Here is a 19,305-nt window from a genome sequence, read left to right as displayed (position 1 = left end):
CAGAGATTAGCTTTGCCGGAGCAAGAGAAAAAACTCGGCAGCCTAAATTTAACGTTATTTAGTGACCATTACAAAGACCAAAACTTTTAAAGCACAATTTGTATCAACACAGAGTATAGGTTTCTCAATTTTATTCTTTCTCTCACCTTTAGAGTTGCTCCTACCCAAAAAGAGTAACAGGTGTCTACGGGCTTATTAGGTCTTCCATGGTAACCATTTTGTTGCCTCATTATACACCACCTTTTTATCCGGTTCAATTCTTTTTCTGAAAAAACTTCTTCTAGTTTACCCATCAGACACAGTGACGCGATGCCACAAAAAGTTGATCCTCCTGTTAATCGAAACCACACAATACTTCAAACGTCAAATCAGATGCCTAGGAAAATAACATGAAATGGCTGGAGAAAAAAAAACAATGGTTATACAATTCTGGAAATCAGTAAAATAAAGTAAATTTAGAAGACAATTAATTATACCTTTAAAATAACCAGAAGGTGTTGGAGTCTTCAATATTAATTTGATGAAACAGGCAGGAATTTAAAATAATTTAAAGCTCGGGCGCCTGGGTGGCTCAGTTGGTTAAGTGACTGCCTTCGGCTCAGGTCATGATCCTGGAGTCCCTGGATCGAGTCCCGCATCGGGCTCCCTGCTTCTCCCTCTGACCCTCCCCCCTCTCATGCGCTCTCTCTCATTCTCTCTCAAATAAATAAATAAAATCTTAAAAATAAATAAATAAATAAAATAATTTAAAGCTCTAAGAAATATTTTACTTATGGGGGAAAAAAAAAAGACTTCGGAGGTTAAGGAACATGTTCAAAATTACATGGTTTAATGGAAGAGTTGACACTAAAACCTAGGACTCCTCCTCCCTGTCGCCCCAGTCTGATTTCTTTCCCTTAAAACCACACAGTGCTCATGGACTGCGGTTCCATCTGCCTGAGCCCACAGACTAATTTTCACATATAACACAGACAAGCTAGAAGCAGATATGCAGATATGATACCTACTCAGCTTAAAAAATTTAAGGAAGACAAGTCTGAGTGAGGGACGAGGGAGAGATCGTGTTGGGGGTGGGGAGAGAAGAAGGGCCTATGAGGAAGGAGACACGCGGGGATAATCCATTCCCTGTGGTAGACTGAATAATGACCCGCAAAGATTCAGAAGTCCAGGTCCTAGCCCCTGGAACATGGCAACGCTTCCCCCTACGGCAAAAGAGACTTTGGGTGAATGTGACTACGGATTTTGAGACGGAGAGATTTCCCTGGATAAATGCAACCACAAGTGTCCTTATGAAGGGGGCAGAAGGGAATGACAGAAAGAGGCGGCGATGGAACTACGAAGCAGAGACTGGAGTGACTCGGCAACATGTCGGGAGTGTCAGAAGCCACCAGAAGGTGGCAGAGGCAAAGGAACAGACTGTCCCTTGGAGCCTCCAGAAGGAAGCAGCCCTGGGAAGGGCAGCTCAGACTTCTGCCTTCCAGAGCTGTACGAGAACAGACTTGTGTTGTTTTATGCCACTAAGTCCGAGGCAACAGGAAACCAGTACACTCACAAAAGTGATTCCTTTCCTCAGGAACTGAAATGTCCTTATTTTTCCAGACAGGAAAAGAAACAACACTTTCCACTACTGATTAATTTCAGCTACGGAAATGGAGGGTTTATAATACGCTTCATCCTACAACTTCCCTTTTACTGTTACACGTCTTGGATGCATTCTCTGGCAAAAGAAAAGTGAGCATTCCCTCTAGAAAACTCCAGGCAGGCAGCACATTAAAAAGGTCACTGTCAGTAAGAACTATTTAATCTTCAGAATTTTTCCCAGTGATTCCGGAGATCTATGTCAGTCATGAGTTAATGAAAAGAGAAAAATAAAACAAATTTATAGTAACCTTTTAGAATAATTCCTATTAAGCAACTACCAATCTTATTTCGTCTTCAGTGACCCACCAATTTCAATTTCTCTTTCCTGACAACCTGGCCATGACTTCAGGTATTATTACATCATTAAATATAAAATCTCCAACAGATAATATGTACTCATTAACTACCAAAAAGTAGGGGTGCCTGGCTGGCTCACTCGGAAGAGCATGCAACTCTTGATCTCAGGGTTGTGAGTTCGAACCCCACACTGGGTGTAGAGATTACTTAAATAAATCAAACTTAGAAAAAAAAAAAAAACAACCTACCAAAAGGTAAAAAGAGGCATTTAATTGTTACTCTCCAAATTACTTGTTAGGATTCTTTAAAGCAAACTGGCACAATTCAAAGTAAAAATACTCTCTACTTTGCCCAAATCACCAGCTTTGCACAATGGTAACTTCTGAAGTAAGTTTGAGCTCTGAGTAGCCAAAAACACTTACTGCAAAATCTATGCTTTAAGCTAAAATTCATTTACCAACATTTACCCCTGAGATGTTCAAATATTTTATACAAAATTCTTAAAAACTAATTCTAAAAACCTGGGCTAACAGTATTAACTTAGAGTGTTAGACGCAGATACAGAGAGCAAGAAAAGACAGTAACATCTTAATAAATAAGTCAATTAAGAAATATAAAAAAGTGGGCACAGGAACTCATATTCTATTTAGCACCAAAAGGGGCTAAATAAGGTTACATCAATGATTCCTACAAGCTTCAAAACATTTCAAGAATATTACATAATTACAGGGGCACCCAGGTGCCTCAGCTGGTTGAGCATCTGACTAGGCTCAGGTTATGATCTCAGGGTCAGGAAGTCAAGCCCCACCGCGGGCTTCTGCACTCAGGAGGGGGAGTCTGCTTCTCTCTCTCCCTCTGCTCCTCCCCCCGCTTGCTCGTGCTCTCTCTCAAATAAAATCTTAAAAAAAAAAGAATATTACATCATTACATTAAAGTACAATACAAAACTGCTTCTCATAGTTTTCTGAATTCATCAAGAGAAGGTTGTGTTCATTATGCCTTGGCTGAAGAAGGTATGAAAAGAATCTTCTGTACTGAAGGCTCTTACAGTAAGACATATTAAGGCACGTGCAAACAAGAGAAAGACTGCACCTGCTGAGTTTGTCACCTGAAGGGAGATGCTTTGGTCATATGGATCATTTCGGTGTGGTGCAGAATACCATAGTCATGGACACCACAGATGGAAGGGACCACCGAGGTTGGTTCTAACAACCGACCTCAGTGCTCCTGGGGGCAGGGTGAAGGAGGTGTTCCTGCCTCTAGTCCTGGATGCTAGGACTGACTTACATTTTAACAGTGTTTTAACAGGTGTAAGCTAACTTACTGCTCCCATAAGGTTTTAAAGCCCAATTTTAAGCATTCTCTTCTATTTATTTGCATGTAGCAAATTATTTGAAGGAGTCCATGTGCTCTGAAATATATAATTTAAGAAGGTTAACAATCCTATAGCTAGAGATGAAGTAGGAAGCTAAAAATAGGTATAAAAATAAAAGTACACCATTTCACACTTAAAATATCCCACGGAAAAGGTAAAGTAAGGAAAATTCAAGAAGCTGAATGCTTACATGAAATTAGGCCAAAGAGTTGAAAATTTCTCTTCTGGATTAAGGAGTAGAGAGATTTTTGAAGAACCATGAAATCAAACTAATTTATGTGAACTATTACTTTTATATCATGAATCCTGAGAGGAAAAAATAGCTTTAATTCTAGCAGAGCAGGAAAACCCAATTCTTCCAAACACACGAACACTTTACCCTACAACTGTGCTAGTGCTTAAGAGACTCACTAGGATAAAAAGGAATCCTCACATCTGATGATCACGGCCTAGAAGGGTTTGCAGGACAAATGGGCTCTCAGCTAAGCAGTCGTGGGAGAAGAGCCGATGAACTGCAGCAGGAGGACGCGCAGCCCACACTCAGCCTCCCGCACTTCGGGATGCCGAGGGGGAGAGAGGACAGCCAATTCAAATACTTGCTGACAAGTGCACGGTATGAGGGCAAGTGGAGTTGGACACGAATGTGACCTACTGGCTCACAACGTAGCGGGGACGCTAAGGCCAATGGGGAGGTGCCATGAAGATGGTATGAGCCCAGTATGGCTGGAATACAGAAAAGGGAGGCATTGCTTAGGGCCAAGGGATGAGAAACGATGAAGAGTTTGAAAGAGAATGGAACCAGCCACAGGAAGATTGGCAAAACTCGGAAGGTTAGGAAAAGGGGAAAGAGGAGAAGCAGGTGGGAGGGGAAGCATTTCGGGCAAGGGAAGAATGTAGGCCCCGTCCCTCGGGGAAAAGGCCCGTGAGAACATGGGGGGGAGCACACGTTCTCTGCAGCCCGAGATGCACGGAAGGGGTGGCCCACGGGCGCGTCTACAAAGCAAGGCTGGAAGCGGACACGGAGAACTAAAATGAGGGGCACTGCTGAGCACGCACAGGGTTTCCAGTGGGCTACGTTACATGCCCGATGATATGTGAGCCTACTGGGGAAGTCACAAGTCTGAGAAAAATGACAATGGCTACTGCAGTGGTTTGGTTCCGCGTCCACCTGCCTGGGCCAGAGGTGCTTCCCTGTATGGTCCGCAGTCCGCGGAGTCTGTGTGGGACCCGCTGGAAGGAGAGAAGCAGCACCCACTGTCCCAGCTGCGGGTCAAGGAGCTGAGGGACAAAGGCAGAGGTGCCAGGAGACTGCACCTTGCCCTGATTCTCCCACATACTTGGAATGCAAGTCCGCTTTACTTCTTGCCCTGGTGACCCAAGACCCACAGTCAGATGCTGGAGCAACGGCCCCCGCCAGACTCCTCTACCACAGCCCTGCTCTGGTCGCTGGATGCACCTGACCTGCCAGGTCTCACTGCCCACCTGGGCCGGGGCCGCAGGACGCCTTATCAGTGACTTCCCCCCAATCCACCAACTTGCCCTTCAGGCCCTTCCTTCTCCATATTCCTCCACAGTTGTGTACAATCTTATTCCTACAGTAAGTCCCAGTTCTTTACTACTCATGGTGGTCTCGCTCTCTGACGGAATCCAAGTCACACACAGATGCCTACTCCCAGAGGGCTGGTGTGAGGATTAAATGAGACTAACTGGTAGCTGGCACAGGGCAGCTGCTTCATCATAAATTCCAGTCCTTTCAGTCTGGAGATCAAGGATTATAAACAGGCGACCTACAGGAGAACACTGGTGTAAGTGCAAATAAAACAACAAAACAAAACAGAACATGAGATCAAACGCCCCGAATTCTGGACTTCTGGCTTCTGTGGACTGAAAAACCAGTAGGTCCGGAAGTAGCTGCTCCACATTCCTGAGGAACACATTCAGGCGTGGGAGGAAGGAATGAAAACACGATGGCTCTACAAACGCGCAGCTTGCGGCGCTGAAGGGCTCCGGAGGGAGATCGGCCTGGCAGGCAGGTGGGGAGGGTACTCAGCAGCTCCAGAGCAACAAGACAGATCTGGAACAGAGTTCTGGTGCCACCAGCACAGGGGGACCAATAAAACCATCCATTCGTTCATCTCAGCGCACGCCACATGTACTAGGTGTGGGGGACACAAGAGTGACTGAAACGGGTAAAGATCTCCGTTCCCGTGTGCGGACAGACAGATAACACACACATGATAAAACAGAATACAGAGAAAACCAAGGACAGGAAAGGGGATACGGAATGGAGTGTGTGTGGGTGATTTGCAATCTCAAAAATGATAATTAAAAGCAATCACTGGAGCCAAGACCTAGGGATATGAAACAGAGCCAAGTGCAAGCTAGAGGTGAGGGTGGAGGGTTTTCCGTACACAGAACAGCAAGTACAAGAAGAGCCCTGAGATTCAGAAAGAGGAACCACCCGAAGGCAAGAAAAAGGTGGGTCCAGGTAAGGGGGCGAGAGGAAGACACAAGCATGGTGATGGAGCCAGAAACAACTTGTGAGGAAGTGGGGCAAGAGGAACCTGACGCTTCCAGAAAGCAGGGGAGAGGCTAACAGCTTCCAGTGCTTCAGGAAACACAGGGCGAGAAGTGAGAAGGCGACAATGGGTTTGAAATGTCGATCACTGGTGACTTTACAAGAGAAACTCCCGAAGCTGCTGAGGCTTATATAGAAGGCTGAAGAATAAGCCACTTGTGGAGAAGGGCCAAGAGTATATTTGGACTGCTTCTCTGAAAAGATTAACCAGAGAAAGAAGAAGAAGGGAGAAGACAAAGGCTTACAGGGGCAGCCAAACCGCAGGCTGACTTCTGAGGAGGAGGTCTCGCCTGGCAGCGCTGAGAGGAGAGAAGGCGTGGAAGGAAGGCCACGCCGAGGGCCTCCAAAGCAGTCTCCTCAGCCTATCTAACCTCACAGCACCCGGACGACAGGATGCCTGACCTGCGTCCGCACTCTGTGGCGCCCTGAGTGGGGGCTCCAGACCCACAGCTTTGCTTGGCTGCCCCCAAGGTGGAGGGAGCTGGTATCTAAGCATTCCTGGAGCCCACTGGCAGGACACCAGCCCACTGTGGCACCCTGAGTAGGACGCCCTTCTCTAGAGCTTTGGGTCTCAAGCCCACCAAACAAATTCAAAGAGAAAAGGAAGATAGATCTAAGCTTTTTGCATGAACCACAGTCCATGACTGATGATCTCAATGGGTGTAATCCTACTCAAGTCATACAGACTTAAAATCACTACTAAGTGTGGCTCAGCAAGATGCTTTCCTGACAGGAGCTGTCAGAGAGACTCATGTTTGAGCAGCCCTCTGTTTCATGTTCCGGCAAATGCAATCCCAATTTCCTGGGACCCACGGCATCTGAATCACAGGTCTCCCGTACTGGTAATGTGTCGCCTCAGCCAGAGTGCCTGTTAACACCCTCTCCAACACCGAGCACGAGGCCCTGGCTTCTCGGAAATTCTCAGACACCAGATTTCCTCTCTGTGCACCCACGAGTACATATCCCTCCTCACCAAGTGGTGATGACCAGTGACAGAACTGCGACTGCAGCTTGCCCCAAGGCCAATCTCATCCAAATGTAGGCACACACAGGAATTATGGTGTCCTGATTATAGTATGGCTTCAGAGGAAACACCGAGACAGTCTTCTACATGGCCCTTCGTGATACGCACTCTCCAAATATCTACATTGAAGGAGGGATGAAGATGTGTGAGAGGGAGAAGACCAGCAGGACAAGGTCTCAGGGGAAGTACAAGGAGATGGGGTCAAGGAGTAGATGTTAAAAATATCTTTTTATACATGTTTTAAAGTTTACAAACCACCTTCCCCCTACCTCTTATAATCCTAGCAACAATTTTAAAATTAAAGGAAGGTCCAATTATTTCTTGTCGGTCAACGAGGAAACCCTCAGAGCGATTAAGTGAGGGGCCAGGTCCCAAGCAGGTATCAGGGCTGAGACCTGTTCTTTCTGAGATCTGTCATGCTGCCAGAGGGCGAGCACAAAGAGACTGCCATAATAAAGAGGAAACCTAAGGAGTTCACTCAGAGAGCCTCCTTGATCTAGGCTCTTTCTTTTTAAAAAAAGAACATTGCTGGGGAGCCTGGCTGGCTCAGTCAGTAGAGCATGCAACTCTTGATTGGGAGTCGAGCCCTATGCTAGTTGTAGAGATTACTTAAAAATGAAATCTAAAAAAAAAAAAAGGAAGAAATTAAAAAAAATTAAAAAGGAGCATGGCGCTTACTTACTCTTACATGGAAATACTCAATTTGAAAAACTTCAGGCTACTGATGTGCTGACAGACTAAGTATATCATCTCCCTATTCTGATTCTGCCCCAAGTGGGGAAAAGGGTGAAAGGAGAAACGCTATTAATTTATACACTGAACATATGCTATGCAGCAAAATGTTTTACGGCAATGACTAAGGATTATTATATTGAGAAAGACATTTTCATTTCTTCACAAGTTCACTGATTCATGCTTAATATTCTGCATCTAGCTTTTCAGTGTTATGCCAAAAAAGAAAACTTGCTGTCTTCTGGCGCTATCTTAAGAAATCACCCCAGGATATTATCATACAGCTGACAGTCAAATAGGTAACCTGAAAATACTAGAAAAGTGTGAAAATCTTAGTCTGAACATTCTCTGACCTATTACTGACCTAGAAGACATTCAAAGTGGCATAAAGTGTCAAAAGAGAGAAGTAGGAAAGACAACAACCACGGGCTGAGGCAAACTTCCAGGGTTCTCCATGTCGCAGATGCCATTGTTAATTAAAGGAATAAAAGAAACTACATGTTCATTTACTTTAAGATGTCTTACCATGAGATTCAAGTCCAGCTCCCTGTGCCAGCCCATTGTCATAGGACTGAAAAAGAAAAACATTATTCAGTTTAATAGGGAAATGATAATAAATAAGTCCTTGTTAGCTAATTTTTGGTCTCTTGATCCATTTTGGTTTCTCCCTCATATCTCCAAAATACTCTTTCCCACAAAGGAGTAGTTGTAGGCATTCCCAAGTACCTGGTCTTGGCTTATTCTTCAAGTCAAATCACTAAATGCATACAGCAGGCACATTCTGAGACAGACTGTTCAAAGATGGCATCTATATATTTGATTTCTACCCAATAAAAAGCCCCAACCCTTATTCTTTTCCTACTTGCAAGACTATACAAGTTTAAGGAAAATGTAAAGATGCTGTACTAATAAAATATTATAAACATGGAACAAGTCTATTTTGAGGCTTGTGGGTAGCTGAGGGTAACAGCACCTGCCCAAATGTGGATCTCCCCATATATCCCATAAAATCAAAACAGAACAATACAACTATATAAAACCAAAACCTTAGCAAAGCTGGAAGACGTGTGCAAGCTTTAAATTACCTGTCTATAGAAAAAGAAACCTCAAATCCCAGCAAGCTGCCTCTCCCACTCCTGTCACCCTTTTGCAGAGAGCAAGGGAAGTTTGTGGAAAATCGGGGTGGGGGAGGGAGCCAATGGTAGGCATGAGACAGATCTAAAATCACCGCCGGAGGGAGAAGGTCCACCCTAAGAGCGAAATATAGGTAGTCCCTCTTTTGTGCAGTTCTGATACGCACAAATTCCACGTACCATCCTTCAGCTAAACAACACAATATGGTTCCAATTTCCGCAACCACGGTATATTAACTATGAGCAACTGCACAGAGTACAAACTTGCTGCTAGCACCTCAGTTCACAAGTCACTACATAAACGACAGATGTGCATCATAATCAGTAACTAGTCCCACCACCTTTTTCAGAGTCTGTTAGTAACTGGTCACTGCACATATTGTTCAGTTCATGCACAGACAGCAAAATGTATGGTTGTGTTGTCTCTTCCTTTGTCTTAGTAGTAAACCCACGTGACGGTCTCTGAAAAGGCAGAACCAAAAGAACAGACTGGCCACCAAATCAAGAAATGAGAAGTGGCACCGCTAGAAGTGAAACTGAGCTCAAACACAGAATTACAGAAAAAAACGGCTAGTCCCGGGAAGGCTGCTGGTGCTGCCATCGGAAGAACTAAGTGAAGGCAGGGGCCTGCATGAGTGAGGACCACGGCTGTGACACAAAGGATGAAGAAAGGAATCCTTGGAGATGTTTTACAATGACGAAAACACAAAGGAGAAAGTGTTAGAAGCTGCTATGAACTTAGGAAGGAGTCTGATCATTTACCGAGACAGAAACGATGCTCCCTCCCTGTCCTAAGTTACGTAAGGAAACAAGGCAAACACTGTCCAAACTACTTCATTCTTTTATATATATATATATATATATATATATATATATATAGCTTTTTTTTTTTTTACAAAGAAAACACTTTAACTCTCAATATTTCTAATGTTTTAATATTACAATGTACTAAATAAATACTGGTTTTACCACTTAAAACTTCTCTGTATGCACACTTACGAATCCTGAAGAGTTTGTGATGTGACGGCAAAAAGCTGCACAGGCCCCAGAGCAGTGGTGATCTCCCCCTGACGACTCAGATCCCTGGGCCTCACTCAGCCCACGTGGTCACAATCCCTATCACGGGCCGGCCCACCATGCCAGGCGAGCGCTGCCGGGACTGCGTGAGTTCTGGAACAGTAGAGCGCTGACCACTGGGAAGGGACTTCAGAGGGTGCAGTGCTCAGAGGGCATGACTTTGATGAATCAAGTTAACAAGGAAGAGAGACGGACCCTCCGAAGATCAGGTCATAAAGGACACCAAAGGACCAACATTTAGAGACATGAGAAACAAGAGAATCTCTCTTCTACCAGGAAATCATGAAACACACACTTTCCCCAACATGAAAACAAACAAATAAAATCAAACCCCACAAAAACTCATTAAAGAAATCATACTTTGTTGACTGAAAAGAGTGTACTCTTAAATAGAAATTTTTCTAAGAAAGAACATCTGCAAAATGACTAAACAAGGAGACAAATCTATATAAAATAACTCTGAAAACACAGCAAATGGAATGAAAACATCTCGGTATATGAAAATCTGCCCCTGCCTCCCCAAAATGGACATAAAGCAGAGGAAAACTGTAATACAGCAGCCCAAACTCAACTGTGATTATCAAGCAAGCACCTGAGAGTATGAAAAGGAAACTAAAAGTTAAAAACAGGACAAACAGTAGGAAGAAATAAACAGTTCGATGACTTCAGGAAAGAAATGGAAGAAAATAAGGAATAATAAGACCAAGGAATAACAGTCTCAAAAGAAAAGACAGTAAGGGACACTGACGAAAGGCAGAAAACAGCCAAGAGACTAAAACTAAGACACAGCAGTAAAAAGGGTCAGAGAAAAAGTGACTGAAATCAAAGATAAGCAAAGAAGAAAGAGCATACACAAAACTGGAGTTCCTACAGGAAAAGCAAACTAATAATGGACTGGAACTTGGGATAGCAAACTGGGCTGCAGGCTACCGGTGCTTGTGTGTGGCCTGGTGCTCTATCGTCCTGGAGTGAAGAAAGTGGTTAAGCTCACTCATAATAAAAGAAATACAAATTAAAAATAAACACACTGAAAGATCATTCTTCACCCATCAGACTGATAAAAATTAAAGAGGATGACGACACATTGCTTTGGCGAGGTGGTATGGAAACAGGCACTCTCCTACACTGGTGGGAAGAGAAACTGGTCTGCCCTTTTTGGAGAGAAAATGGGCAACATCTAGTAAAATTACATATGCATTTACCTTTTGATCAAGCAAGTGCACTACTAGGAATTCACTCTGAAGATCTATCTCCAAAAATACATAAATGCATATGCAGATGGTTATTAATTTCAACATTATTCGTCTTTGGAAAATACGTGTTCCATGTTCAGAACAGTTCAAAAAACTAGGTACATGCACACAACGGAGTACTATGAAACTAAGTATCTGTGGTGTGCTACCTTGTGAGGAAGAAGGAAGGAGAAACAAAAATGTACATATCTGCTCATCAAATACGGGAAGGACAAAGCAAATGCTAATGAGATTGGTCCCCTACAGTGTAAACGGAACAAGGTGGCAACTACGGGAGTGAGCAAGGGGGCAAGATAGAAGGGACAGGAGGTAAGGAGTAACACATCTTGGAATATCCCTTTTTGTACAGTTCTGACTTTCAGAACCAAGTCAATATTTCACATATTAAGTAAATTTTAAAAAATTAACAACTTGGGGGAAAACCCTAAAATGAAGCCCAAACACCAACAAACTTAGCTGTATTTTAACTAAATAACATAACCATACTAAAGGGGGGGGGGGAATAACAGAAGTAACTCAAGCATTTTTTTTTAAAGATTTAATATTAATCTCTATACTCAATGTGGGGCTCGAACCCATGACCACAAGATCAAGAGGGGCATGCTCTACCAACTGAGCCAGCCAGGAGCCCCTCAAGTATTTCTTAAATATGGTATTTTGACTATATACCCTCAGGTTCAAACAAAAAGAGCAATGTATCTTGGATAATGGGAACCAGGCTGGTGACTGTCTGAGAAGGGAGTTACAAAAAGGAGGAAGATAAAAAAGAACTGTGGTGCTGGACTGAAATTTGAGGTATCAATAGGACTCATGGTTTTTATTACACACATAGATAAGGAAATAGAGGTGAGTGGGTGCGTATAACTGGGGGGCGGGGGGGGGGGGAAGGATTCTGTGCATAGACACACGCATACATACATTTCCTAGCTCGGCCTGCTGAGAGAGGGACTAGAAGCCACAATATCCCAATGCCAGTGAGCACAGCGATCGTGCCCAAAACCTCGTTTCTACACACCATCCTCCAGTAGGAACCAGGGCTCCTTGCCAAAATGACGGATTCCAGGGCTATGGCTAGGAAAGTACAAGATGAACCTGGAAACTCTTGTGCCAGAAAGCCAACTGCTGCTCAAAGAATGAAGGGGGTGAGACAAAAAAAGGCACAAGCGTCCGCTTGGTGGGGCTCGCACTGGCTGAATCCGGGACAATCTGACCATCAAAATAAGTAACGACAGTAACAGGTTAATAGCCCACTGGATAAAACAAGAATCTGGAGTTCAGAGTGATACAGACAGATGTAAAGAGAAAGCTTTTTCTAAAAGCAGAATTTCAACTGAAAAATCACAGGAGGAATGACAGAGCTGGAAAATCCTCAACTGCATACCACCACCAGCGGATAAAAGTTTGATGAGGAACAGGTTATTTAACAGTCTCCAAATCCCTCACCACAAGATACTGAATAATGACAAGCAGAGAAATGCTAACCTAACCGGTGCTCCAAAGTCACCGTCACTGGTAGCAGGGCAAATCAATACGCTGTATTTCCACATACAACACACGAAGAAGAACACAGCGTTGCCGCCGTAGCAGTTACGCCAAAACACACATCACCCATCCTTCTACTGAATATAAATCTCCTTTCCCTCTGAAACTCCTTGAAGGGCCTGTTCTTTCTGCTCCACGGGCTCTCCGAAGTTTGGGCTATTGCAGATTCTACAAAATCTGACCCATATTCACACATTCAGTTAAAAAAATTTTCACTCCTCTAAGAACTTAATTTTCATTTTGAAACACTGACGAGTAAAAGTTGAATTAATCCTAAAAGAGTCTAGTCTATGAAACGAAAACTTCAGATTTGGGAAGTAATAAACCTGGGAAGCAACATTTCTATGTCTCAGTTTCATACAACAGACAAAAAAGTAGAGCAAAGGATAATTCTGGCTGAGACTAAGCTTTCCTTACTACTGCCAAGGAAAAGATTAAGTTGTATTGTGAAAGAATAGCACTTCTATTTGATACTTGCCTTAAAATAAACCTTAGATTAAAAAAAAGGGGGGCACGGGGCGCCTGAGTGGCTCAGTTGTTAAGTGTCTGCCTTTGGCTCGGGTCATGATCCCAGGGTCCTGGGATCGAGCCCCACATCGGGCTCCCTGCTCAGAGGAGAGCCTGCTTCTCCCTCTCCCACTCCCCCCGCTTGTGTTCCCTCTCTTGCTGTCTCTCTGTCAAATAAATTAAAAAAATCTTTAAAAAAGGGGGGGGGAGGGGCACACACAAGTATTAACAAAAAGATCCGAAAATCTATTGTTAGCCCAGTCAATCTTGTTGTATGTGGTTCTTGCTAGTCAAATGACTTACGGAACTCCCACCTCACACCAAATATAGAAATAGTCTCACCTAAGAAACCATAATTTTCCATTATGCTTGGCCAGGGCTCCGCACTGACCCCTGCTAGCAAAGGCTATCAAACATGTGCCTGTGAGATTTTACTTCATTTTTTTTTTTCCTTCTAAGGCTGACCAATCTCTTTCTAGTAAAGACATTTGTTTCCTTAGATACAATCAAATGACGTGTGAATTTTAACGGCCAATGACTCAATCTGTCCTTCACAATTATTTCTATATGGCCGTTCTGATTACGCAACATATCCAAAAAGCAACCTTACTGCCCTTATTTCCAGATTCTTGGTGGAGGAGAGATGAGACGTGCATCATAGTGCAGTCCCCATATAGCAACAATAATAACCTAAAATAGTCATTTATCAACATAACTCACCATACTTCTTCTAATATAATTGATGGCCTTTTTCATATCCATGCCCGACCAGTTGTTGAGCATGTAGCAAATACAGGAAGCACAGTATACAAATCGCATATCATTTTCACTGCCTTCAGGGACTGCACAGAAGCTGAAAGAAGTAACAGTACGATTTACGATTCCATCGCACTATAATTTAGTTTTTATTTTTTTGGGGGGGAGGGAGGGGTAAGAAACACCTACTTCATGTCTTTACTCGCAGAAAAATCTATGATTAAATATGGATTTAAAAACCATATACTACTTATATTAGTCAATAAAGAACAGGACTATTAACTTGAATAATATAAAATGATCTCTAAATCACCACTCCATTTCAAAGTTCTGCTTTCTGGGTAGCTTTATACACTACCAGTTAATGCTTCCCAGATGGCACCACTTGAAGTTTCTTTGCTCCCTATCCCGGACAATCGTGGCACGCTAGCTTGAGAATTAATGGGGGGAAAAGCACCCAGGACCCACTGGGCAGTAAGAAATTTCCAAACCCAAGTTTTGACATGTGAAATTTCTCCTAAATGTATATGTAGATAACCACTAACTAACACAATATTGTGTGGTAATTTTTTTACCTATTCCATTAGTTTTAGAGAGGTAATAGTCTGAGTCTGATATCTATTTCTTTATTTATAAACAAGGAAAAGGTGGCAGTAATCAAAGACTATATGGAAACTTTGAGATATTAGTCACATACACTGGCTGAGGTAAAAATTAAGTTCTACAGTATTTCCAATTAATGATAATTTATCTTACAAGTCTAAATTAATTTTCCCCTCATCAAGAGCAGTGTTTTTTAAACACTGAAGGGAAAACAGAGATATCAGCTGATGGAGCACTGACGTAACAATACAGCAGAACTGGTTTGCAAACTCTTTTCTCTAGATGGTATCACTTTGCCACTTCCTAGATTTGGGGCGGGGCGGGGGGAGGTTTCACCTTAAAACTCTAGGAAGATTCCTTAAACATACCATACAAACCACCAAATACTACTGAACTGAGTTCTTTTTCTATCCTTTACAAACATCACTGAATCTACCTTCACTAGAATGTAAGTCAATGTTCATTCCTTTCTGCCCCAGTCACTATGTCTTAAGGAACAGAAGTACAGACTAGTGTATGCTTACTTCAAAATATCTTTTTTGTCACCCAGAAGGTAAATTAAAGTCCATCCTAATATTAAAACCATTCAACCACTTACTTATGAATGTATTCACTGTCTCAGTTTAAACAAGAGAAAAAAACAAGGAGCTCTGCTATTATGATTTCTTTTTATTGAAATAAGAAATCTTGGATTATTTTTTGATTAGGGATTGTACATAGAGTGAACATTAAAGGATTCTAAAAGGGTTTATGATAAACTCTAAAGTTCTAGTATAGTATTATACCCATTTTACAGTTCTATAAAATTTTTCCAAAAAAGAAAAAAAAGAAAAGGGAAAAAACCAGAGTGATCCGTACCTTCCATCTTCCAGCTGAAGGGCTCTCAAGCCTGCTAAGCAAGCTTCCTTATTGACTCGGCTTAGGTCATCTCCAAGAATAACTAAGCATGAAAGGCCAGTGTAGGTCATTGCTATGTGGCCACTATCGTAAGGATGAGCTGTTCCAGGATTCTAAATTCAAAATTAACATAATGTTAATTAACTAGTAAACTGAAAACTTATTTCATTAAGTAATCTGACACTAGGTTTCAGGAACTAGTAAAATTAAATGTTTGTACTGACTTATACCAACACCTGATTGAAAAAAACAAACCTTCATTTTGTAGGTCTCAATGTAAATACAATTGCATGCTTTCCAGGCTACACAATTTTTAAATGTATCCCGCAAACCTCAAGCTTTATGGAAGCAGTTCTGATACAAAAATAAACCAAATTATTTGAACTCCATATGTAGTCAACCGCATTAATTATAACTTAAGTCTCAATGAAGTTAGAAAAGCATACAGCCTTTCAATCAAAAAAGATTTATAAAAGAAATAAAAATTCTTTTACTGCAAATTCAATACCACAGTAATCACCATATAAAAATATTATACAGTTGAAAAACCTTATTCTGCTCTCATATACAATTAAATTATTTGAGCTTCTAAGAAACATTAGCACTTAGAATAACCATTAACACATTGTGTGTTGGATTAGTTTCAACTAACTAAAACCTGACGGTTTTAACAAAAGATAACTACAGTTATCAAAGATCTCTTATGTTACAAAATACGTGACAAAGTAGGAAATCCTATAAAGAACCTAGGCGCTGACACCGGCAATGATAAAACTGGATATAAAAAGTGTTTATTATGCCAAGTAACTTGACGTTCCACAATATACAAAGCATTTATAGTTTTATAATTAATTTCAAATAATCAGCCAATCCTATGAATCAATTATTTTTTAAAAAAGATTTCACTTGAAAAATGTAAAATTTCACATTGTACAAATTTGTCAGTTTATTTTTTTTTTTTATTTTTTTTTTTTTAAAGATTTTATTTATTTATTTGAGAGAGAGAGAATGAGAGAGAGAGCACATGAGAGGGGGGAGGGTCAGAGGGAGGAGCAGACTCCCTGCAGAGCAGGGAGCCCGATGCGGGACTCGATCCCGGGACTCCAGGATCATGACCTGAGCCGAAGGCAGTCGCTTAACCAACTGAGCCACCCAGGCGCCCCAAATTTGTCAGTTTAAAAATGTTTTAAGTTTTGGGGCACCAGGGTGGCTCAGTTGGTTAAATGGCCAACTCATGATTTCGACTCAGGTCATGATCCCAGGGTCCTGGGATTGAGCCCCACGTTGGGCTCCCTGCTCAGCGGTAGTGTGCTTCAGGATTCTCTCTCTTCCTCTGCCCCTCCCCCCCTTTCTCCCTCCCCCTCTCTCTCTCATAAATAAATAAATCTTTTTTTTAAGATTTTATTTATTTATGAGAGAGAGAGAGAGTACAAGCAGGGGGAGCAGCAGAGGCAGAGGGAGAAGCAGGCTCCCCGCCGAGCAGGGAGCCCAATGCAGGACTTGATCCCAGGACCCTGGTGATCACAACCCGAGCCAAAGGCAGACACTTAACGGACTGAGCCACCCAGGCATTCTCAAATAAATAAATCTTTAAAATCTTAAAAAAAAAAAAAAAAAGTTTTTAAGGTTTTTTTTTTTTTTAATTGAAGTACAGTTGACACACAATGAAGAACGTTTTAATTTTGACAGAATACAAGCATATTTTAAAATTCATCTCTGTCATAGGTTTCCCTTCTATTTTAGTTTGGATTCATCAGTAATTGCTTCAAATCCTAGAATAATACTCATCATACTAGAAGGTCAAAGTGAAACTTGTACCAAGGTTTTGGTTTAAGCAGACTCCTCTACCCACTCTAATAAATGTTAACTTCTATAACCACTGAAATGCATCAAATCCTGCCTCTACTACTCATTGGCTTGCTTCACTTCCTCCTTCTGGAAAATGGATATTAATACCTCCCTCAAGGGGTTATTGTGAGGATTAAATAAAATTACCATGACAAAGATGCTAGTTATCCTGATGATGATGCAAGTACAAGGCAAATATCCAAAGGGCCACTACTTCTTGGGAGTCTTGAACTAGGTTCCTGGACCCACCAGGGAGTGAATCACATTATTTTCCTGCTCACCCACCTTCTGTGGCTCCTCACAGAACAAGTTTGCAAGGTGTTCAATACCTTCTATAATCGGAACCCACCCCACCCATCTGGCCTTACATATACGATTCTTTTGTGGTCTCACAAACATGCCAAACAAATTTTCATCTTGCTAACCCTTTCATTCTGAGTTCCTCCCTAGAGCTCAAACTCTGGTACTCCTGGCTATTCTATTCCACATTTATAATAGCCTGCCTAGAACTCCTAGAGCATATTTCAGTTTTTGGTACTTAAACTAAACATCTACTATGTTAAAAGCACCGTGGGGAATCCAAACAGAAATCAAATGTGGAGCTTAACCTTAAGGGCAGAAGAAAGGGTCTGGTCAAGTAATTACAATACAAAGTAGAATGTAATAAGCATCATGAGGGAGATACAGTAACACAAAGATTTACCTTTTTTTTGTTTTTTTAAAAGATTTTATTTATTTGACAGAGAGTGCACAAGCAGGGGGTGTGGCAGACAGAGGGAAAGGGAGAAGCAGGCTCCCCGCTGAGCAGGGAGCCCGATGTGGGGCTCGATCCCAGAACCCTGGGATCATGACCTGAGCCGAAGGCAGACGCTTAACTGACTGAGTCACCAAGGCGCCCCAAGATTTATTTTTTTAAATTGTCATCTTATCTTCTGTTAGTCAAATCTGAAGACTGTTTCACTTTTTTTTTTAAAGTAGGCTCCATGCCCAGTGTGGGGCTTGAACTCACCACCCTGAGATCAAGATTTGCATGCTCTACTGACTCAGCCAGCCAGGCACCCCAGTAACACAAAGACTTAAATAAGGGATTTTTTTCTGCAGCAGAAGAGGAGCTTGGTGGGTGGAAAGGAGAGAAGGCTTTATAGGTAGAAGAAAAAGTAAAAGCAAAATGGAGAAAGAAAATTCTGGGTGTCTAGCATGTATTAGAGACAACACATAATTTAACAGAGAATATAGCATTTGTGAAGGAAAACAGTGAGAAAAGTGGGTTGAGAGGATCCATCAGTGTTTCTCAAAAAGTACTCTATGGCCATGGAAGGCCCTGGGCATTTATCAGGTAAGGCAATGGCCCACAGGTGGTTTGGTGGTTTTGGAAGAAAAACTGATGACACTACTGTATTTATATACTTCATCGGACAATCCTATGCGCCTCCTCAGATTCTTGCGGACTCTCAGCCAACCACTCTCAGTGATAACCCCTGGGAGGCCGATATGAGTTCCCCTGGCATCTCTTGCTCCTTCCACCACTCAAATTCAGATGAACACAATGTGGCATAGAGTGGCACCTGGCCTCCCCAGAAGATGCCAGGCGTCTAGGTGAATGTCACCAAAAATGGGTGTCAGGAGACTCTGCCAACCAAGACAAAAATGGTTTCTTCTTCAATTTTATTCCTGTTTAAAAATGTCTTGGGGGTGGGGGAGACAAGAGGAAGGGGATTGTCAAAATGTATCAAAGCCCTGTTTTATTTCAACCAGGGTGGGTACACACAAGGTATGGCACTAGAGAATGGTCATCATGACCACTCGTCATGGCACCCAGATAGCCTGTCCACTAGGAGTAAAGGGAGAGCTATCTTCTCCAGGACCAGCATCAGCTGGAAAAGACTGTATGTGTAGGAAAAAGGGAACATAGTTTACGAATCCTTTGTTTGCAGACTCCCTGCTAAAAGCAATGGGCACACATGATTGGAGACATCTTGGCACATTCACATGACCTCGACACAGGCAGGTGGATCTACAGCCTAAGACAGAGGAAGAAAGCT

The 19,305-nt window shown here is 42.3% G+C and overlaps 1 protein-coding gene across 2 annotated transcripts in view; it reads right to left on the bottom strand.

Annotated features, from left to right (window-relative positions):
• PGGT1B (protein geranylgeranyltransferase type I subunit beta) overlaps positions 1-19,305 on the bottom strand; it is a 54,130-nt gene that overhangs the window by 10,031 nt on the left and 24,794 nt on the right. For both annotated transcript variants that reach the window (XM_078067608.1, XM_078067607.1), the window contains exons 4-7: positions 15,377-15,528; positions 13,880-14,012; positions 8,173-8,218; positions 147-331 (exon numbers count right to left, since the gene is read on the bottom strand). In XM_078067608.1, coding sequence (XP_077923734.1) covers positions 147-331; positions 8,173-8,218; positions 13,880-14,012; positions 15,377-15,528 — 516 coding nt within the window. The remainder of the gene's footprint in view (positions 1-146; positions 332-8,172; positions 8,219-13,879; positions 14,013-15,376; positions 15,529-19,305) is intronic.

Source organism: Halichoerus grypus, chromosome 2, assembly GCF_964656455.1.
Source record: "Halichoerus grypus chromosome 2, mHalGry1.hap1.1, whole genome shotgun sequence".
In the NCBI taxonomy this organism is placed as follows: Eukaryota; Metazoa; Chordata; class Mammalia; order Carnivora; family Phocidae; genus Halichoerus; species Halichoerus grypus.
This window is presented reverse-complemented; position numbering and strand designations above follow the sequence as displayed.